The following is a 15,130-nucleotide window of genomic DNA, read 5'->3' as shown; positions in this document are numbered from 1 at the left end:
TTTGTGAAAATCAATTGCCTTATATCTTTTTCCAATGTTTTGAGTAAAACATTGGTGGCGACTCCAAGAACCCCTTCTTTTTACGAAAACCACTAATCCATGGAGGGTCCCGTTTGGGATTAACATGGATTGGTGAGAATCATTTAACAAAATTGTTAGCTCGATGAGGTCTCAGTTTGAGAATAAGTCGTTCTAACAATCCATCATTTTTCAAAACTAAAAAGAGTCCAACCATCGTCGCGAATGCCAATGTCCGTTTCGGCGGGTGGCGAAAATCGTTGTACTTCTTTTACGTTACGGGGACTTCGCATATTAACGATGGCTTGGCACTTGTCAGGGTTAGCTTCAATTCCTCTTTTTCACAGCATGAAGCCCAAGAACTTTCCCCCAGTGACCCCAAAGGCACACTTAGCTGGATTCAATCGCATGTGTTGCTGTCTCACCTCATCAAATATTGTTCCGAGATCTTTTATGTGATAGGCAGTGGAATCGGATTTGATCACCATATCGTCTACGTATACTTCCATGCAAGTTCCTATCTACCGTCGAAAGATCTTGTCCATGAGTCGCTGATAGGTTGCCCTTGCGTTCCTCAAGCCAAATGACATTACTTTGTAGCAGAAGTTGGTTGAATCAGTGATGAATGCAGTCTTTCCTTCGTCCGAAAGGTACATGGGTATCTAATTATACCCTGAGTAGGCATCTAGAAAACTTAGCCTTTGGTGACCTACAGCTCCATCGACCAACGTGTCAATGTGTGGTAGGGGGTAGGCATCCTTGGGGCATGCCTTATTGAGGTCCGTGTAGTCAGTACACATCTGCCACTTGCCATTCGCCTTCTTGACCATTACTACGTTGGCCAACCAGGTAGAGTACTTGACTTCCCTGATGAACCCTGCTAGTAATAAGTTGGTTGTTTCTTCTCTCATAGCATGGGCCCTCTCTCCTCCCATCTTTCTCTTCTTCTGTGCAATAGGCTTGGCATCTTGGCAAACCGAGAGCTGGTGGCAGTGAAAACTTGGGTCGATACCCAGCATGTCAGCTGCTGTCCAGGCGAATAAGTCCGAGTACTTCAGTACGATTTGCTTGATGTCTTTTGCCTCGGCTTCCGTCAATTGGGCACTCAGATAAGTGACTTGTTCTTCACTTCTTCGGGATCGTTGTTTCTGTTGGTTTGACCTATGCTCATCTTCCACTCTAGGGTCAAGTTCCAGGTCTCCGACCGGCTTATACCGGCTGACATCGCCAATGACATTGATGTCCCTGCTTGGCTTCGACGTGGGCTGTATCTGAAGGCTGGCGAAGTAGCACTCACGAGCCGTCTTTTGATCCGCATGCAGCATGATGATCGTTCCTTCTTCAGAGGGGAACTTCATTGCCAAGTGTGGGGTGGAGACGATGGCTCTGAGCTTATTCAAGGAGGGTCGACCCAAAAGCATGTTGTATGAGGTGTTGGCGTGCACCACAACGTATCGTACTTTAATCCTTCGCCTCTGCCGGTCGTCCCCGAAGTAGGTATATAGGTCTATTGTTCCCCGAGTGTCCACCCGTTCGCCCGAAAATCCCACCAAGGGCTCATCATAGGGTGTCAACTCTTGTTCAGGGATGCCGAGCTATTCAAACATCTTCCAGTATAGGATGTCTGCCGAGCTTCCCTGATCAACAAGAGTTTTCCTCACAATACAGTTGTTGATCTCCACGCTGATGACTATGGGATCATCTTGCACCGGGTCGACGCCTTGAAAGTCTTGATCGGTGAATGTGATAGGGGGCATATGGATTGAAGATGTTCTGCCTACGACATTAACTGACTTGATTGTTCTCAAGTGTCTCTTGCAGGCTGAGGACGTGCTTCCCCCTCCTGCAAATCCTCCCGCAATAGTATTTATTACCCGTCTGGGTTGATTCCTGTCTCGTTGCTGATTGTTTCTCTCTTGAGACCTGCTGCATTCACGAGATTGGTTCCTTGGAGGTGGTCGGTTTCGGTTCTCCCTTCTGTACTCCCTCCTACCAGAGCGGTAGTCATTCTTTTTGTCGTCTGACGGTCGAACGAAGTTTTGAAGGTGTCCGACCTTAACGAGGTCTTCAATGTGATTTTGAAGGGCCGAGCACTCTTCGGTAGTGCACCCTCGATTCTGGTGGAACTGGCACGCTTTTGTCTTATCCGCGTGGGGCGGAGTCATGGCTCTTCGGGGAACAGCCAAGACTTCTATGGCTAAGGCCTACTCCAACACCTTGGCCCTGCTGGTGTTGAGTGGCGTGTACTGTGTGTATCTCGGCCCTCTGTTCTTTTCGCGGTCAGGTACATCTTGGGGGCGAGATCTATTGTGGTCCTTGTCACTTTCTTTCTTCCCAAGGAAAAGGTCAGGTCAGTTCTGATTTTGAAACTCGGCCAATTCCTCTATTTGCATGTATTTGGTGGCCCTCTGCCTCAAGTCATCCAAGTCTCGAGGTGGCTTCTTGCACAAACTGTTCACGAAGGGCCCAGGCCGTAGTGCTGTAGTCAGGTGGTGCATTGCCACAGCCGGATCTAGGTCTCGGATAGAGAGCATCATCTTCCCGAACCTTTCCATGAAGGTTCTCAGGGGTTCCTTCTTTTCTTGGCGAAAATGTTGACCAACGCGATTGGAGTGAGCTGATGAGGATGGCTCGTGGCAAACTGTATTACGAACCCTGAAGATAAGGTTGTTTACGAATCTACCGATCTGGGTGGGAGTCTTGTGAACCAATTAAGTGCCGGTCCTTTCAGTGAGGTTGGGAAGACTTTGCACATGATGGCGTCGTCGTTGGTGTACAATCCGACTTGAGTGACGAAGGCATCGAGGTGTTCTTCGGGATCGATGGTTCCATCGTATCTTTACAATGCCAGGTTCTTCCAATTATCCGGCAATCGGGCTCCGATGATGTCGAGAGTAAATGGTGATTTCCCTTGCCGTCGCTGTTGATCTAGCATTGTCGTCGTTGCTCCGCTTGGCAGCCGAGGGAGCCTAGTCTCTTTGTAGCATCCCGATGACTCCCCCTGATCTCGGGTTGACTATGTGTTGGTGGTGCCATGGGACGGATGCCATGACCTGTTGTCGCTTCTAAGCTCCGCGTTTTCTTTTCTTAGGACTGATAACTTGTGAGCATCCTTTTCTCGGAGCCTCTTCAGTTCCATCATTTCAGCCTTCAATTGCTCGATGGCTGATGATGGGTCGGGAGGTTGAGACCGGGTTACGTACGACTCTTCCATTCCTTCCTCGTTCTGATTGGTCTGTTGCCTTGTGTCTCGGGGCATCCCGAGGTTATGAACTACCGCGTTTTCTTGCTGACTCCGGGTAGCTACCATCTCGATGACTCAGGGTCGAGAACCGTTTTGGTTTTTGACCCCACAGTGGGCGTCAAAATGTTCCTGCGTAGAAACACTCCTCTTGTTGCTCCTTCTTGATGATCTTCTAAGTCTTCGGTGCCGACCGAATATTATCTCCAAGGGGTGGGTAGGGTACCTGCAAAGGCACTCCGACGATCAAGTAAGTGTTCGGTATAGAGCAATAAAGGCTTTTATATTGGATAAAACGTACCTCGTTTATGTCCCATCACCTGTGTATTTATAGTGACATATTGGGCCAGGTGGACCTTCAGTCTTGGGAAATGGGTAATGCCTTTGGTTAACCTTAATCTCTCTTAATTAGATTTGATAAACACTGCATAATAGGTATTCTAACCGCTATGTGCCCTTTGCTAGTTGTCCTTCTTTCGGGTCTTTGGCTAGGTTTAAGGCCGAAGAGGTATTCGGCCAACCTTGAAGCCGAAGGGGTACTCAGCTGAGCTTAAGGCCGAAGAGTGCTTCAGATGTTTCTCTTTGATGCTTGTATGTATACCTGAGTAGTTTTAAGGTCGAGGGGTTATTAGGTCATTTTCATGGCCGAAAGGGTGTTCGTCCAAAATAGAAGCTGAGGGGGTGTTCGAGTAGGCTTGAGACCGAGGAGTTTGTTGGATGCTTTCGTTCACTTCACCTTTCATGGTAAAGGGGGGATTCGGCTATCCCTTTGGCCGAGGGGGGTATTCGGCCAAGTCTTCAACCGAAGGGGCATTGTAAATGTGGGGGGTCTTCGGCTTAGGTGCTTTTCTCGGCCTAATGTCCGACCGAGGAGGGTGTCTACTAGTAAAAATATATTTAAGCCTTTTCTTTAATAAGAAAGTGCGACACTTCACTTATATTTTGTTCAATAGTGTAGGCCTAAATGATTAAGAATAAAAGAAAATTAAATAAAATTAAAATTAAAAGGAGCAAACTTTTGTATTACTATTATTCTCATGTTTCACGTTTAAACTTTAAAGTTTTGGTATAAAACTTAAGAAAACAATTAAATTAATTAACTTCTTATCAAGGTATTTTCAAAGGCAATCACATAATTTTTAAAAAAAATTTTAGTTTAATTTTTGAACCTAAATACTTAATGTATGATAATTATTTAGATTTCAGATGTGTGATGATTGGATGTATGTGTTTTTGTTGGAACATGAGCGTAACAAGTTTGCAACTTGAAGTTTTCCACTCTCAACTTCCAAGTATTAGGTGGTTTATACTTATAAAAGAAATTATGACGCTAAAGTTAACAAATAATCTGAGTGATTGAATATATTATGTATATATTACATACCTATCAAGGTCTGATGCACATATATTTATAGGTAAAGAAATGTTACTATTGGGAATCTGATCATTAAGTGTGTTCAAGAGTCTTTTTTACCTTGTAACAATAAAATATTACTCTTTGTAATGATTGAACGAAGGCTTGGCCAACATTTTGTTGAACACTCCTTAGCCTCATAGATTACTATGATAATTGATGACATTTTGGCCCATTCGAGCACTGCACTACAAATGGGACTGTCATATCTCAAACTTGAGACCTTCCTGGTACACAAGCTCCCCAAGTCTTTGACATATGGGAGAAGAGTTAAGTTGACAGCAAAATTTTCAATTACCGCTTTTCGAGGAAATGCAACTATTTTAATTACTTTTCATGTAATGATGACATGTCAGAGGACATGACTTTGGTGGACATAAAACGTTTTATGTATACAGAAAACAAGAGCCATCTCCACCGTTGATATCGAAGAGATCTAATGGTTTGGGGAGATGCAATGTTTCGTATCCTAGAGTTACCTTGTTCAATAAATAAAGCTTCTTAGCAGTCAGAAAAAAATTACCTATTATCTCTGGTTTTCGGTCATACTAAGCACTTGTTTTCCCTGCCTTAGGTTTCCAAAAGTTGAGTACCAACCAAGTATGCCCTTCTTCCTTCGTTTATGAGTTCTAGAATAAGCAGAGAGTCTCCTATGTTTGTTGAGATGGAGGTTAACGTTATTTCTAGTTCTTCCTCATCCTCCTTATCTTTATCTTCTTATTTTGAGAACTCTCAATCTTTTTCTTTCAAGAACTCCCAATCTTCTTCTTCCTCTTTTATTGATACACCAAGTGCCTTTATCGCGTCCCTTAGACTTGAGCCCTCCTAACCGAATGCAAGATATTTTTTTATCATAACCAAGAGGGTCCAAGCAACAAAGTTTCGACTACGAAGACCCTAGACAATCCATCGCTTATGTTGATCCCTTACCAAAGAGTTGGATTTGTTATGGAGACTTACAAGTATTAAGACTGGATTCTGAATAAAGTTTTTGAGTACTCATTTAAATTTACATATGAGTCTTTACTAGCGAGTTTCCTCCATCGCACTAATATTGTGGAGTTTGGTATGGGGGACCTTATAGAGGTTTAAAGGACTCTAAGGGAAGATAAGGTTTGTCGAGAAGCCGATGATGATGAAACATATTTTTTCTTTGTTTATGATTGCTTTCTTAAACCAATGAACGTTTGGCTTCTTTTTGATCCATTCACAATTGGGTATCGTCATTTCTCAATGTCACCCTAACACAACTTCACCCTAATAATTGGACTTTTTGTAGGCATTTCAGTTTTTCTACAAGACATTAGACATAGAGCCTACCCTAGCAATATTTTTTACATTTTTATGAAACAAGGCTGGTGTTAGAACCCAAAAGATTCCGATCTAGTCCACAAATGATTTGGACTTCCATTTTTGAAAATCTCATCGGTTAAGGAACGTTTGAAAACTAGACTATTCCTCATTCATTGGTTTTGAAAAGTATTTGAAGGACTTACCATCATTGTAAACATCGAAAAAAGGAAAGATTTTTATAAAAATGACCAAAATGGCCTTCATAGCCAACCTTGGGTTCAGGGGTCGGTTACACGTAGGGAAAGTATTAAGCATCCTACAATGACCTATCTCGGTACCCTATGACAAAATTAGCGCAATAGAGAATAAAAGTTCAAATATTTAGTCTCCTTTATTAGTGATTATTTACATGCTTAATTTTAAAGTTACATGATTAATTCTAAGACGTTTACATGGTCACTTTTATTTGTGGGAATATTTATTAAATAAATAGTAGATAACAGAGAAGGAATTTGATGGGAATACCTCTTGAATGAGCTTTATAAAATATGCTTCGAATTTGGTAGATTTGAGGTGTTTTTGGGCTGCCTTACACACTGCTATTTATCTCACGAATCTCAAGAAATACAAAGAAAGGGAGAAAGAGAAGATTTCAAGCTATGTAAGACTCTAGTAGGCCATTTTTCCTCCTCTTGACACTATACAAGAGTCTCATATTTATAGATGTTAGGGTCGTTCCGGATTAGTTTGCTATGAGCAATTTTTGAATTTGAAATGACCCATTCCAAATTTGAAGTTAACTCATAACAACTTAGGTCAAAATGGCCCATTCCAGATTGGGAACACCCCATTTTGACCTATGATCTCTAGGCCATTTTAGAAGCTTGGAACGACCTGTTCTAGATTGGGAATGACCCATTTCGGGCTCCTAATTCATCCTTTTTTGGTTTTTTGGGCCTTCTAATATCATCCTGGTTCATTTTGAAGTTAATGAGCCATTCTGATGTCACGTTGATCCATCCTAATGTCATATTCGAGCCTTTGGGAACTCCTTTGTCTCGTACTTGTAAACACCCAATTTCGTCCGAACCCCCAAAAACAATGAAATGGACGTCTATTATCAAGGAAGAAGCTCTCGAAGCATGGAAACATCAAGACATGACATTAGAAAGCCTAAAGCCCAAATAAGCTGGTTTTATTAGCCCGAAATGGGTTGTTCCAAAACCGGAACGGGCCGTTCCCAAACTGGAACGGGTCGTTCCTAAACTAGAACGGGTCGTTCAAAGTTACAAAAAGGGCCTAAAACCCTAGTTTGGAATGGGTCGTTCCTAAACTAGAACCAACCGTTCCAAGCTCCTAAAAAAGGCTAAAATTTAAGTTTAGAACGGACCGTTCCTAAATTGGAACGGGCCGTTCCAAGTTAAAAAAAAGGCCTAAAATCTTAGTTAGGAACGGGCCGTTCCAACATAGGCAGTTATGTGTTAAACTAACCTCTAGAATGGCCCGTTCTGATTTTAGGAACGGGCCGTTCTAGTTACAAAATTAACACAAAATGGTCGGATCTAGAACGGGCTGTTTCTATTTTGGAACGGGCCGTTCTGGCCACTTTTTGATGTCTATAAATAGTAGCTCCGGGGCACATTTCTTAGGGCCACAAAATTTTGTCCAAGACTCCTTAGAGCTCGAAATTTCTCTCTCTCTCTCTCTCCCTCTTATTGTATTTCTTGAGTTTTTGAGGCATATTGTAGTGTGAAAGGTAGCCAAAAAGCGCCTAAAAGTCTCCATATTTGAAGATTCAATAGAGCTCATTCAAGAGGTATTTCAGTCAATCTTCTTCTCTTCCTTTTATTTCTTATCTTTGATAAATCTTGTTGTAATAAAAGCAATCATGTAGACATTTTAGAGTCAATCGTGTAATTTAAATTTGAAGCATGTAAATAGTTATTAATTCTTATTATGCTAACTTCATCATAAACCAACCCCCGAACCCAATTCTGGTTATCAAGGCCATTATTGGGCTTTTAAAAACCTTTTCTTTTTCCAAGGTTTTGAGTAAAACATTGGTGGCAACTCCATGAACCATATTTCAAAACCATTAATTAAGGATTAGTCTGGTGTCTGGACATTCCTTAATTGATGAGATTTTTAAAAGGATGTCTAAACCATAGGTCGCAAGATCGAAAATTTTTAGGTTATGACAGATGGTGACTCCACTTGGGAAGTTTAAAGAGGGTCAAGCCTAAATAAATGACGAAGTTAATAAAATAAGAATAATAATTTAAATATTTTTTCCCTTTACTTTATTTTTTTGGCTTTAATATCTATTTTCTTGTTTAAATTATGCACATGTTTGAATAAAAATTGTACACAAACCTTTGCACATAATAGTTCCCCCTACACCCGGGGGCATGAGGGTATTAAACATAGGGAGTGGTTGACGTACGACCGACCCAAGTTTGGCCTTGGAGCTTGCGAGCCTTGCAGAAATCACACTCAAGGTGGTAACTAGTTACTCTAGCCCGAAATACTTCTGCGACAAACCTTAGAGTTTGCCAGGTGACGGCGACAGAGATACTAGGTCCCTATAATGGGGGCACCTTGGAGGCCTTAAGACCAGTGAGATTAGAACTGTCCTATACAACACACTTTTCTTACAGGGACCACAGACCAAGGATTTGAACATGATCGTTCGTGGGTGTACGTTGATTGAGCATATGCGTGTGCATTTGTTTGTATTATTTTGTTCTAATAAGATAGATTGAAATTTTAAAATAAGCAGACAGATAATAAAGAAATAAAAATAAATAATAATAAAAATTTTATACCCCTTTGTACATTCTTAGGTCATCATTCCATTAACATCATATAGGTAGTTTTTTTCTTTAAAAAAATGAATAAAAGAAATCTCATCTTTACCATGCATCATTCCCCTTTAGATAATAGAAACATGATAAAGATTAGGCAAAAAAAAAATGACATGAATTATAGATTAGCTCATTAATTTCATTCATTTTATTTTATTAGCTAAGGAGGATTAGGTTGCAGTACCTATAGAAAGTTAAAAAAGTGAATGCTCTCATATATGACAGTATCTGCGCTTTAAAGATAAAACCTAAATTGATTTCTAAAAAAATACTATGGTTGGATCCTTGCTTTGATATGTTTGTTGAAATAAGTCTTCCTAGAATCTAATATAGATTCTCGCCTAATACTGTCAAAATTTATTTAAGCATTCACAGGTAAATGTCCCAACCCGGAAATTTCTGATCTTGCAACCTATGGTTTAAACATCCTTTTAAAGATCTCATCAATCAAGGAATGCCTGGACACCAGACTAATCCTTAATTAATGGTTTTGAAAAATGAGTTCATGGAGTCGCCACCAATGTTTTACTCAAAACATTGAAAAAAGAAAAGGTTTTTAAAAATTCAATAATGGCCTTGATAACCAGAATTGGGTTCGGGGGTCGGTTACGTGTAGGGAAGGTATTAAGCACCCCTACAACGCCCTCAATCAATACCCTATGATAAAGTTAATGTGATAAGAAATAATAAATTAAATATTAGATCCCTTTTATGAATTACTATTTACATGCTTGAAATTTAAATTACATGGTTGACCCTAAAACGTCTACATGATTGCTTTTATTATCACAATGTATATTAAAAAATAAGAAGTAAAAGAGAGAGAAGAAGATTAAATGAAATACCTTGTGGAAAGCTTTGTTAGATCTTCAGATATGGAAAATCTAGGTGCTTTGTGGCAACCTTTCACACTATAATTCCCTCACAATACTCAAGAAATACAATAAGAGAGAGAGAGAGAAATTTCGAGCTCTAAAGAGTCCTAGACAAAATTTTTGAGGGGCCCCGAGAATTGTGCCCAAGCTGTCTATTTATAGGCATAGGAAAGTGGCCAAAACGGCCTGTTCCAAAATCGGAATGGCCTATTCTGGATCCGAACGTTGTGTGTTAATTTTGTGACTGGAACGGCCCGTTCTGAAACTAGAACGGCCCGTTCTAGAAATAAGATTAAACATAATTGCCTAGACTAGAACGGCCGTTCCAAACAAGAGTTTGTAGGCCATTTTAATAACTTGGAACAGCCCGTTCCAATTAAGGTTTTAGCCCCTTTTTTGAGGAGTTTGGAACGACTCGTTCCAATATTGGAACGACCCATTCCAATCTTAGAACGGCCCGTTCCAATTTAGGAATAGCTCGTTCCAAACTAGGGTTTTAGGCTCTTTTAGGAACTTGGAACGGGCCGTTCCAAATTGGGAACGACCCGTTCCGGTTTTGTAACAGCCCGTTCTAGGCTACTAAAACCAACTTGTTTGGGCTTTTAGGCCTCCTGATGTCTTGTCCTGTTATTTCCATGCTTGGGAGTGATGGAGGACCATCCTTGAAGACACATGTGGGCCCCATCACTAGGTCCATGGCTAGGAGAGTTGAAGAGGAGGAGGGAGTTCACACACCAAGGGACACTCTCCTCATGATCATAGAGTATTAGTGTTCTCCTAAGCATCATTAATTTAGGATTTATTTTATTTTCCATTTTTACCCTTGTATTTTGGGGTATTTTAGTCATAGGATTTATTTTCTTTGTATTTCCCATTTTACCCTTGTATTATGGGGTGTTTTAGATGATTAGGGTTTTAATTTTGGGCTAGGGTGTTTCATTAGAAGGGTGACGCAATTTTTGGTGCTCATTGGATCTTTTTTGGTGTTAGAAAGGCTTAGGCCCAAGTGGAGGGCAAAGGTTGAATGGTCTTATCATGCACCTAGATATAGCCAATCTAAACCCAAAGATTCCATCCTTGGCCACCAAGTTGCATCTAGGATTCATTTGCATTTCATTTGGAATGCATTTGCCTACTCCAAATGCAACCGTAGATGCCTACCCTCCTATAAATACCCACCACCCCACCACTTGTAAATACTTTGGATTATATAGATTTTGAGTGAGCTTTTATGCCTCAACATCTCTTCCTTAGTCACTAGGTTAACTTCGGCTAGCCTCCTTCATTCTCCATCCTTGGAGAGTGAAACCCTAGAGTGGCCTCCACCTACACTTGGAGTGAGCCAACCGTGAGCATTCAAACACCATCCTCCACCCATCATCATCCTAACGTCCCAAAACCATCTCCCCCTAAGTCTCCACATTATCATCTCTTCCCTTTGGTGAGCCTAAGATCTTTGGGCAAGGATTCCTTCTTCAAGAGTCAAAATCATCCATGGAAGGAGGATCCCATCAGGGAGCTCCATTTCTTTGATGATAGACGTCCATTTCATTGCTATTGTTGGTTCGGACAAAATTGGGTGTCTACAGCTGCCCCTCTTTACTTGTCCTTTGGAATAGCTATGTGTTGCTTTTCCAAAGGCAATTTAAGACGTAGACATTTTGTTCGGGTCTTCTCTTTGTCTCTTTGGTGCTGGCGCTTCTGCATTATTTTTCTTGGATAGGTGTATTTTCTCGTATCTTCACCCTTTAGAGAAGTTACGTACTCTATTGGGTAAAATGACTGACAAACTGTACACTTGATCTTCAGTCTTTGAGTTGAAGCTCCATTGTCTCTCTTGTGATAATGTGTTCCTTTATTTGTAGCTTGTTTCACTGTAAGGTTAGGTAACCCTCTTCAATCTTGTACTAGTTTTGGGGATCTAGCAACCCTTTCACTAAGGTCAGATAAACCTCTTCGTACTAGTTTTGGGGATCTAGCAACCCTTTCACTAAGGTCAGGTAACCCACTTTGTACTAGTTTTGGGGATCTAGCAACCCTTTCACTAATGTCAGGTAACCCACTTTGTACTAGTTTTGGGGATCTAGCAACCCTTTCACTAAGGTCAGGTAACCCACTTTGTACTAGTTTTAGGGATCTAGCAACCCTTTCACTAAGATTAGGTAGCCCTTTTTATTCTAGTTTTAGGGATCTAGCAACCCTTTCACTAAGGTCAGGTAACCCACTTTGTACTATTTTTGGGGATCTAGCAACCCTTTCACTAAGGTTAGGTAACCCATTTTACACTTGTACTTGATGTCTTCTCATTGGTGTTGTGCGATGAAAGATTGCCCCTAGGTGGATGGGCAGGAGAGGTTTGATGTGCCCCTGTGTTGGTGGGCAGAGAAGTGGATGGCTGGCAGGGATTCTAGTTTTGCCCTTGCCACGTGAGTATTGTGATGCCTCTCCAGGTGCCTTCTTGTGGTAGGTTTTTTTGAATTTTGTATCTGTGCTTAGCTTTGACTTTTTCATATTTGAAGCTTGCCTTTTTCTGCTATTTTTCTAAATGCTTCGGCTTTTTCAACATGTATAAAGCTTGCCTTTTTCTATTTTATCTTTTGTTGTCATCATTGGTGGAGGGATCCCATCCCATGATGATGTTATTTGCTCAATCTTTATTGATGAGTATTATTTTGGAAGCCACTCCTGGCTTTGGTTAGGAAGTCATTCCTGGTCTTGGCATTTTTTGGATCATCCTTCATTTAGTTAAGGAGTAAGGCGCGATGGCCTCTTCATGCTTACAAACTTGCTTGTTTGGTCGATTCTATTCTATTCCACTGTTGATATGTCTTTTCTTAGTGGGCACATAGAATTACTTGGGGTTGCCATTTGACATCACTTTGGCTCATGCTCAACTATTTTACTTTTACGAGTGCTTTGTCTTGATGACTCCTTATGACCCATAGCAAGTAGAATGCATGGATGCATGGTTGCAATGAAAATGCAAGACAGGAATGATTCTTTTATTTATTCCATTTTTTTGTATAACACCCTTCTATATGCCCCTACCTCATATGCAATGTAGTTTATGCTCATGTGTTTAGTCCTAAACATGTAATTCAAAATTTATTTTTTTTATGTCGGTAAATTAACATGTGCGCATTAAGGTTAATGTTGATGATTTCTTTTTATCCATGTCGTTTGTGATTATCACCAGGATATGTTCTTTTGAACTCAAGGTTTTAGTGGCTCCTTGATTATCTAGTCGATGTATAGTCAAGTCTTCAAACTCCTTTTGGGGACGTCTCGGCCTTCCCTCTGCGAGTATTCACTATGCATTTTCCTTGTATCTTTTCGGTACCATTTCAATGCCATAAGGGTCAAGAGAAAATAAGAAAGGGGGTGTTTGTATTTTTTCAGAAGGGTTGTTAGAATGGGTGTTTTTTCCAAAAGGGTTTTTTTTAGAAGAATGGCTGGCCAAGGTAGGCTTTGGTGTTTAGGGTTATTAAACAAAACGTATTTACTACAAGGAAGTTATCGTTGTGTTTTAATCTTTTCGGAAAGTGGAGTGATGACTTGGGCTTGTTCTCTGATTGAATGATCCCTCCTGAGCTGCCTTTCGATTTTCAACTCAGGTCGCTGCTTTAACGTCCTAACTTTTGCCTAGGTTACTTTGGATGTGTTTCCTAGTAGACATTTTTCTTTTTGATCCTTAATTTTGCTTAGGTTTCCCTTTTCGATTGTAAGCCCCTAGAGGATCTTGCCCTAATTTTGCGTAGCCCCCCTTAGTGGGTTTCTACCAGGCTTTTGTTTTTGCAACGTTTGTATGGGACGCCCTATTTTTATTAAACCCAATCATGTTTAGATTCCTGATTGTTCCTTTGTTATCCTTTCCATGCTATTATTGAGTAACGTCTTTGTCGTAAATACATCTTGTTTATTAAGGGTTAATGGATGAGGCCTAGAGTGAATATTTAAAGGGAGAAGAGAAATGAAAGAATGTTATGGCATTTAAAACAGTACTTTCAATTTACACGTGCCCCTTTAGCAAAGCTCGAAGGCCCGGGCATGCCCCGAGTTCATGATTCGTACACAAAGAGATTAACTAAGATTTCCCCCTAGAGAGTCATGGATGATTTGATAATTTCAAAAAAATTATTCTGCTTGCTTGAACATCGGTGTTTTGAATTTGGAGTGAAACCTTTATGAATTCTTGCTTTCGAAGGGAATACTCGAGCCACTTTTCGATTCCAACTCGAGCAGGGGTTGCTTTTTTTTTTTTTATGTATCCTTATCTCTTGCATAGAACATATCCTATCGGGATTCTGATTCTTTTTTATTTGCCTTAATTTTTTCCTAGAACGCCCCATGAGGGTTTTCGTCCTAGTGGGTCCTCATCATGCAATGCCTTTATTCTTTAATTGGGTTGTCCTGTAATTCCCTAGAAGCAAGGATTCATCCATTCTTGATCATTTCTCTTATCCCAATAGTTGTCGTTTCTGCATGGGGAACTCTCGGTGTTTAAATCATCAATTTGGGGGTGTTATGCCCCCCAGTCTTCTTGCGTAATTACTGGTTTCTTAAGTGCTTCCAATTTGATGTATGGAGTTTGCACTTGATTACCAGTGATCTCATTATTTGATTAACATGCACAAGGTAGGTTTCCCTTTTTGTTCTTATTTGTTATTTACCAGGAAGACATGTTATCTATATGAGGTGCAAAATAGGATGCAAAGATGATTGAGAAATTCAACAAATATCATTCTCATTGATTTGTTTGTTTAGAGAACATTCTTTGTACAAGATCTTTCGGTGCACTTTGATGATGTTGTTGCAGGCTATAGAAGCTCATGCTTGAATGATGTCCCAATAGACATGCTTGCTCGTTCGTTGATTTGCAATTGGTCTTCATTTCTTCTCAAATTCTCTTCTTGCTATTCCCATCAGAAGTAACCGTCAATAGGATCTTCGGGTTCCCCACTATTTTGGTGATTGCCAAAATTTTCATCTTTATTGACGGGGTTGATGAGAAGAAAGATGTGGTTTGGAGTGATTTGATAATGAATTGGAGGTGTAAGGGTGCTTATTATCAATTTTTTTCAAACTCCCTAAGTTCATGATTTCTCGTTCATAAGCGAAGTTTTCTTTAGCTTCCCAAACTATGTTCTTTTGAAGAAAATTCTTTTTCTCTCTTTTTTGTTATTTTTTTGGCTTCAATTTCCTTTTTTGCGTGCCTCCTTTTTGAAATTTCAAATAATCTCCTACTTGAGTTGAGGAATAACATCTTTCTAGATTGGAAGAAGTCTGAGAAGATGTAGACTTTGCCTTCTGTTGAAAGGATGACGAGAGTCCAAAGTCTAGTAGGCCTCCTTAGTATATGGGCGCACGATTCTTGTACTTTAGAATATTCTCCTTTCTCAAAAATCTTTGCATACTATGTGCCTTC

General features: G+C 40.4%; 2 protein-coding genes across 2 annotated transcripts; both read right to left on the bottom strand.

The window, feature by feature from the left end:
- Positions 1–680: 680 nt before the first annotated feature.
- On the bottom strand, positions 681–1,439 carry LOC145953394 (uncharacterized). The gene has a single exon (XM_083067337.1). The coding sequence runs from the start codon at positions 1,437–1,439 to the stop codon at positions 681–683; it is 759 nt and encodes a 252-aa protein (XP_082923463.1).
- Positions 1,440–1,613: 174 nt separating this feature from the next.
- LOC145953393 (uncharacterized) lies at positions 1,614–2,183 on the bottom strand. Its single transcript, XM_083067336.1, has one exon. The coding sequence runs from the start codon at positions 2,181–2,183 to the stop codon at positions 1,614–1,616; it is 570 nt and encodes a 189-aa protein (XP_082923462.1).
- Between the last annotated feature and the right edge of the window lie 12,947 nt (positions 2,184–15,130).

Source organism: Cajanus cajan, chromosome 11 (assembly GCF_000230855.2).
Source record: "Cajanus cajan strain Asha chromosome 11, NIPB_CcT2T_4, whole genome shotgun sequence".
Lineage (NCBI taxonomy): Eukaryota > Viridiplantae > Streptophyta > Magnoliopsida > Fabales > Fabaceae > Cajanus > Cajanus cajan.
Note: the sequence above shows the minus strand (reverse complement) of the source record. Positions and strands in the feature narration are given on the sequence as shown.